This window comes from Rissa tridactyla, chromosome 9 (assembly GCF_028500815.1).
Source record: "Rissa tridactyla isolate bRisTri1 chromosome 9, bRisTri1.patW.cur.20221130, whole genome shotgun sequence".
NCBI classification, from domain to species: Eukaryota; Metazoa; Chordata; class Aves; order Charadriiformes; family Laridae; genus Rissa; species Rissa tridactyla.
This window is the reverse complement of record NC_071474.1, coordinates 10,964,219-10,971,782: the sequence shown is the minus strand read 5'-3', so window position 1 is coordinate 10,971,782 and position 7,564 is coordinate 10,964,219. Positions and strand designations below refer to the sequence as shown.

General features: G+C 37.5%; 1 protein-coding gene across 3 annotated transcripts in view; it reads left to right on the top strand.

Moving 5' to 3' along the window:
• EFL1 (elongation factor like GTPase 1) overlaps positions 1-7,564 on the top strand; it is an 82,904-nt gene continuing 75,340 nt past the window's right edge. Inside the window, exons 1-7 of one of the 3 annotated variants that reach the window (XM_054213696.1) lie at positions 1-35; positions 691-793; positions 1,541-1,608; positions 1,805-1,889; positions 3,208-3,341; positions 3,983-4,120; positions 5,007-5,221. In XM_054213696.1, coding sequence (XP_054069671.1) covers positions 703-793; positions 1,541-1,608; positions 1,805-1,889; positions 3,208-3,341; positions 3,983-4,120; positions 5,007-5,221 — 731 coding nt within the window. In that variant the 5' untranslated portion in view covers positions 1-35; positions 691-702. Of the gene's footprint in view, positions 69-313; positions 586-690; positions 794-1,540; positions 1,609-1,804; positions 1,890-3,207; positions 3,342-3,982; positions 4,121-5,006; positions 5,222-7,564 lie in introns of those variants that run through there. The other 2 variants (XM_054213695.1, XM_054213694.1) reach the window with 2 other exon arrangements.

Sequence of the window (7,564 nt, the reverse complement as noted above, 5' to 3'; positions counted from 1 at the left end):
GGGGGGCGGAGGGAGGAACCGGCGCCGGCTTCCGGGTACGGGCGGCGCGGCGTCGGGAGGCAGCGACGGTGGGGTGCACCCTCCCCGTGAGGGGACGGGCGGCGGCGCGGCCTCCCCCCTTCTCCGCCTCAGCACCGGCCCTGAGGGCGCCCCTTCACGGAGGTCCTCGGCCTGGAAACCATAGGGGAGGCCTGCGGCCCCCCTCTCCCCCGGGGCACCGGTCCCGGTGGCGGCCGTGCGGAGCTGAGGCGTTGGAGGGCCGGGGGGAGCGCGGCGGGGGGCGGCGGGGAGGCGAAAGGCGGGGACGGGGCGGGAGGTGCCCCCAGCGGCCCGAGTGTAAAGCGGGAGGTTGTGCCTCTGCCGGGCACCGTCGGGTGCGGAGGGCCGAGGCGGCTCGGTGTTCGTGCGGAACGGAAAACTGACAAAAAACCCCAACCCCCCGGGTTCTTGTTCAACATAGAAACGTGCCCCGTGGTTTGTGAGTTTCTGGTGTCCGAGGTGTCCTGCCAACGGTGTCTGAGGAACGTGACAGGCTCCACGTGTCAGAGGAGGTTTCCCTAATGAGGAGCTCTGACCAAAGCTTACGTAATTAAAAAAAAAAAAACAAAAAACAAAAAAACCAAAACAAAACAAAACAAAAACCTGCTTCTTAAGTTGTCTCCTAAATAAAATATTTTCCTCCTTTCACAGAATTAGTGAACCATGGTCCTCACAAGTGTGGGAACGATGGTTGGCCTCCAGAAGAAGACTTCTGGAATCAGGAATATCTGTATATTAGCCCACGTGGATCATGGTAAGACAGGTGCTTGGACTGGCAGAAACCTCACGAGGAAAATCTCTGTGTGTGTTAGTTTGAATGATGGTGAGGTATTTTGGTTGCTGTTTTAAAGCAGTAGCTTTTCATGGATTTTGCTTTAAACTGTCTTAATCCTGATACTTAGAAATAAATTTGCTTTATGCACATTTCTTTTGTCCTGATGCAGCTTATCTTTTAGAACTTAAGAGGACATTACTTTATAATAACGTGGAATAGTTGAAACTGAATGTTTTCTGCTTTTGTGGTACTGAATGTTGGCGTGAATTGAGTGTATGCCATATCTAGGTAGACTGGTTTATACCTATGTATAGGTAGGCCATATATAGGTAGGCTGTTGTATTTCTATGTTTACTTAATGGAAGAAGTTTGTTATGTAGGTGAAAATAGTAAATGCTCATTTTAGGACACAAATGTTTTGTCTAATTGCACGATACGTTGTGGTTCTGATGTTCTGTTTGTTATTTCAACTGCTTTTCTAGTCATGACAGGTAAGGTTGCATCCACTCTTCAAAAATAAACGTATATGCACTTAACAGGTGAAGCTGAATCTGAATAAACGGATTTGGGTTTTTTTTAAAGTTAGTTTGTACTTCCTTGACATGTTAAAACCCATGTTAATGTTGATATCTCAGAATACTGAATGTCGTCAGGATTCATAATATTGTTGCATCTTTTTCCATTGTCTGTATTAATTTAAACTAAGTAATTTATTTTTCTTTTCAGGCAAAACTACTCTGGCTGATTGTCTAATATCTAGCAATGGAATAATTTCTAGCCGCCTGGCAGGAAAGGTAGAGTTATACTGTCATTTTAAACAAAATTCTGGTGTGGATGTGCTGGGTTTGTGAATCAGTGATAATTAAGGAAATTCCATTCCTAGTCTTGCTAAACCTCATTTTCTTGCTGTCATGCTCTTTGATGTTTGATAAGTAACTTATGGAGATAATTCTACAGCTTTATCCCCTCTTCTTTTGTTTTTGTAATCAGCTGAGATATCTAGACAGTAGAGAAGATGAACAAATCCGAGGAATAACAATGAAATCTAGTGCAATTTCATTGCACTTTGTGAAAGGTAAGGTGTTGATGCTGGCAAGTATAAGCTTTATATATGTATTTGTTAATTTTCCATGTGTCTTCATTGTTGCTGTTGAGATCTTTTTGTGTGCAACTTTTACTTTTGTGTTTCTTGGTGTTAGGCCATGCTTCTACAGAGACTTAGGCACGTATTCAACTGTTAACCCTGAGATGAAACTCAATTACCTTGGTTAAGAAAACCATCTTCAGTCATATCTCTGAGTGGAGGCAGTCAGATTAGTTGTTTTTATTTTAGATCTAAATCTTCATATTTTGATCTTAAGTCTTGAAATAATATCACTGAAATAATGTCATCTTTCAAAAAAGCACACATTTTTAAATTATTTTGTACAGTCTTACCTTTACTATCCTTCTGCATCAAGGTGCCTGTAATACTCTGCTATAAATTCTTCAGAGGGTTTTTTTATAGTGTAGTTAGAGTCTCATCCTTGTTATGACTCCATGTTCTCCACCAGCCTCATCTAGGCAGATGAAAAACATGAAATACATTACCAGCAGACTTGTGCAGAAAAAAGAATAACTAACAGAAAAGCCACCATTAGCCTTTCCATTTAATCTACAGCTGGTTATAAAAAAACAGTTTAAATCAATGATCTTCCAACTAAGTATTGTAAACTGTGGCTGCTTTATTGTTGACTCTGAAATGACCTTACTTTTAACATTTTGTGCCTGTTGTTTTTCTGTTATATTGAAATGTCGACTCTTAATACAACTTCTTAAACAGGAAAGTCATTTGATCTTATTTTGATTGTGGCTGATGATAAATGCACTGAGTTCATCAAAAGTTGACTGCTAAGCAGAATTTTTTTTGGGAGTAGCGTAGAAAATATTGAAAATTTCTCCTGTATTGATATTTTGAAGATAGTTTAGGAGTTTGGAGTCAAAAGTGTGTTTTAAAAAAATAACAAAGTTGAAATGAGGCATTTTATGGAGAATGTAGGGTTTATTTTTATGACAGTCTGTCACGATTTATCTTTAAAATGCAGACTGTAATGCAGTTGATCAGTGTTTTAGCTAGTGATCTATTTGTAATGCCACTACAAGCTTGTTTCTTTTTGTTTGGATGGCTGGTGTGATTTTGTTTGTTTTTAATTTTCCAAAGGTAGTTGGACGTTGAAAGATGAAGATTGGCATTAAGAGTGAAATTAAAACCAACTAGGCACAAGCCACTAGCGTAATGGTTACTGCAGATTGGGTCCTTAGAAATTAATAATGGCTTAAGCAGTATAACCGGATGGCTGAAAGAAATATTTTTGAAAACTGTTCTGAAATACTGATTTATTGTTTGATCCTAGGTGATCAGGAGTATCTGATTAATTTAATAGACTCCCCAGGGCACGTGGATTTTTCTTCAGAAGTATCTACTGCTGTCCGACTCTGTGATGGTTGCATCATAGTGGTGGATGCTGTTGAAGGAGTCTGTCCACAGGTGAAATAAAGTATATTAAATAGAGAAAGAGGGTAGAGAAGACAGAGTAAGCGAAGTCTTAAGTGTATTACGTAGAAAGAAAAGATGAGCTTTTAGATGAGGTTTAAGAAGTTTTGTAAAACTTTTAATAAATGACAATGTACTTGAGGTATGAAAGAGGGTAGTTAGTTTCATAGCTGTGCTGAAAACCTGAGCAGCACTGCTGAGTGGGTGTAGTGATGTAGGGCTGAAACAGTGAGTGTGCAATTTTTAAGGTAATGGAATATTTGTATAGAGAAGAAATAAATGTCTTAAGGGAAATAATTTTGATATCTTTACATGTGCTTTTAGGTTATTGAAAGTGAAAAACTATGCAAAATAACATTGAAATTGGGTTTTTTTTCATGGCTTATTTTTCTAAAGAGTTGAGGTTTTTTTGTTGTGAGTGTTTTTACTATGAAATTCTGTCATTCTGCAGAATTCTGTAATAACTAACACTGTACTTTGGGAGTCAAATTTCTGGTTTGAATGTAAACCTATCCGTTATTATCTGTTTAATTAAATTTTAGAATTATATTGACTTTTTTTTTAACATTTCATCTCTTTTGTAGTATCAAGCTTTCTGTAATGGATTTTTTTTTTAACTATTTCCTTCTTAATAGACTCAAGCAGTTCTGCGGCAAGCATGGCTAGAAAATATACGTCCAGTATTGGTGATTAATAAAATCGATCGCCTGATTGTGGAGCTCAAGCTCACCCCTCAGGAAGCGTACTTGCACCTTAAGAATATCTTAGAACAGGTATTTGTGCTATAGTGTCATGTTCATACAGCAGATTTTGTTGACCTTTTTTTTTCTTCCCCCTTTTCTCCATTCTTGAATTGACAGAGACTGTATTTTTCACTGCCTTATAAATTTAGTGCGGCAGAACCAATTTTTTTTTTTCTTTGTGGGATTGAGCACTAGAACATCTAGTATAATTTTTAACGTTGAGATACATTTTATTTCTAGTTGGTTTTGAGGTTCATTCAGAACATCTGTGATAGAGAAAAGTGTATTAAATGCCTCTTGACAGGTCATCAGGAAGAGTCGTCTGTTTTAGAAATAGTATGCTGAAATGTTTTGCTCTTCCTGTTAAAGTGCTTAAACTTCTTTGGAGATAGACAAATAATATCTTTAGACTGCTCCTGATATTGATAGATTTATGCAGCGATAAAGTTAATTCATCTTTTAAGTTGTAAGTTAAGTTGCCTTCAAACTTTTTTCTTTTTTCCCCCAGAGCTTACTTTTTAAGCACTTATCTACATGGTTTCCCTTTGCCCTCCTTTGTTGTTTGTTTGTTGGCAGTAACAAGTTCCTATTTCACCATTCCTTGTTCTGAGACACAAAATGAGATGTATGATACTCTATAACTGATTCAATCCTGATGTGGCTGACTTTGAGACTAACATTTCGATTTAAACACCATGTACTTTCCAAGTCAGACTCCTCTTGTCTTCAACTGGGCAGGATTGGATGCACAAGGTCTGTGTTTTAAACCGCAAAATGAATCACAGGCATGCTATCTTGTTTAAAAAAAACCAAACCCTTTCTTATATTTTTGGAGGGCAGAGTGAATTGCATTTTAATTGCAAGGGTTGCGAAAGAGTGAACGAATCTTAGGGTGTTTTTACGTATCCTTCTGTAGATCAATGCAGTCACTGGAGCACTCTTTACCTCTAAAGTCTTAGAAGAAAGAGCTGAGAAAGAAACAGAAAGTGAAAGTGTTTCAGACACTGCACCAGGAGATCAAATTTATGACTGGAGTACTGGATTAGAAGATACTGATGATTCACATCTTTATTTTTCACCGGACCATGGAAATGTGGTCTTTGCCAGTGCAATTGATGGCTGGGGTTTTGGGTAAGTCTGGGATTTAGTTATTGACTTTATTTGTTTTAATTGATTACTGCAGTTACTCTTAAAGTATTTTGAGTTGCTTCATCTTTCTAAAGATGTTTTTTATATTTTTCTGTGATATGCAACTGTGTATAATTAGTCCTAATGTATTATTAACACTGGACAGCTGAAGGTACTACCAGCTTTGTCAGCTATGTGACAGGGACCCTTGTTTTACTTCCACGGCAGCTGCTGAGCCCACTATAGTGTCCAGCCTAGCCTGGTAAACTTAGTATTTTGTTAATTGCTGACACTTGATATACTGTAATAGACTAAGCCAAAAACTGTGGCAGTACGGGAGCTGTTTTACAAGTAGATTGGACTTTTCAGCCATAGGGACAGTGACATTCATAACAAGCATAAGGCAGGCAACTGGCATCAGGGCAGCAGTTTCGGCTGTCAGGTTCGCTCCAGTGCAATTCTGGGTCACGGCATTACTGTGATCTGCTTTTTCTGTATCAGACTTTGACTTCATGAAGTCAAAGCCTTGAAATCATGCATTTGTCCTCAAGTGTCTATACTCATCAGTCTTAATCTGGCTTTTTTCTGTTCTTCATTCAGATGTGTTTCTTATCTCATTACCTAATATCTTTATATTTCTGTTTCAGCAGTTGCTAAAGAAAATTGCAGAGATGTTTAAGTAAAAGTAAGAATTTGGGGATAGAACAATTTCAGAAAATGTTCTGGATTACTGTATTGGTGTTTGTGATCAATTTCTGTTTTTCAGTCCTTTTCTTAGCTTCAAAGGGCAGCAGGCTAGTGTAAAGGTTACAGATGTTCTGATTGCTAGCCACAAGGTGGAGTCGTTGTCTTCATCATGAAAATATAATTAAAAAGATATACTCAATAATACAGTGAATGTATTTAATATTGCAAAACCTTTAAAAAAAATCAGCTCCAGGATTTTTTAAGTAAAAGTCAAGCTCTTAAATAAGGTTCCCTGCGTAGTGTGTAGTCTAACACAATCGTTTATTAGCATTGCAGAAGAAAGGGAAAATAAAATGGTAATTATCTGTCATAAATGATAATAATTTATAAAAAGAAAAATCAAATGTGTAAGGAAACTGAAAACAAATCTTCAAATTCTGACATGTTCTTTAGTCTGAAAGAGATCTTTTCATACGGGGTGTGAGTGACAGGAGCCCTTTTAATTTCTGAAGGCTAGTGGGGGGTTTCTGATACCTTTGGTGATCTGCACATTAACACACATCTTAACTAAGTCCTCCATTCCTGTATGGTGCCCACAGTCACTCTTCTGCTTTATGATGTGCAGGGAAACAGTATTTTGATTTTTCCTGACTTGGAACTTTTAATTGAAATTACATGGAAAAAACAGATTATGTTTACAGTAAACTGTTGTTATACAGAGTATTTGGGATGCAACTGTTATAAACTTGTTCAAGTTTGGAGTCAGAATGCAAACATTTTCTTTAGTGGATGTAGAGATATTTTAGAGCTATCTGCTATTTTTGTTCTGTATGGATAAAAATTGGGCATTTTGAAGCTTACTTTTGTTTTGGATACTGATAAAGCCCGTGGAAGGGAATAAATGAAAACAAAAAGCTAAGTTTTTGTTTGCGGAAGTTCAAAGGTGGCCTAGGTTTAGCATTAGTATTCTAAGGATACGGCCAGGGAATGCTAAACATTAGGAAAAATGTTTCTTAATGAAAATGATACAGTGGAGAACTTTGTTACAATAAGTAGAATTACAAGCTCAAAGGCAATTTAGAAACTATTTCTTTAGATCAAGCTACTTGACATTTGCAAGTCAATGATCAACTATTAAGATTTATAGGTTGCAGAACTAGATTCTGGTTTAAGCATGTCGTCATAAATGCCCTATGATCACCTTTGTAATGAGAAAGCAAGAATATTCCTAAATGGTAGGTGAATATAGTAGTCATTTTTGTAAAAGTGAGAGTTCAGGTAGTTATCTTGCTTTCATGATTTCTTTTCCTCTGATAATTTCTCTGTAGATAGAATTTAATTTCATACAAATGTGGCAGAAGATTGATTTGTTTCTCCAGCTCAGATTTTTAGCAAAAAATACTTCAGTTTGAACTGTTTGACACCAGAGGTGCTTTCTGATGTGCTTTCAGGTTATGTATCTCATTTGTAATAACATTGGGGTATATACAGAGAGGTGGAGAAGAAAATTTCTCTGAAACATTGCTTAGGGCTTGAGAGTCTCTAATCTGTTGTTTTCAGAAATAATACCTTGTGTTAATTTTCTTTTTTTTATTGTTATTTTTTTCCCCAAAGCTTTTAGCACTTGGTATATGTTGGTCACTGATATTTCGGCGGCTT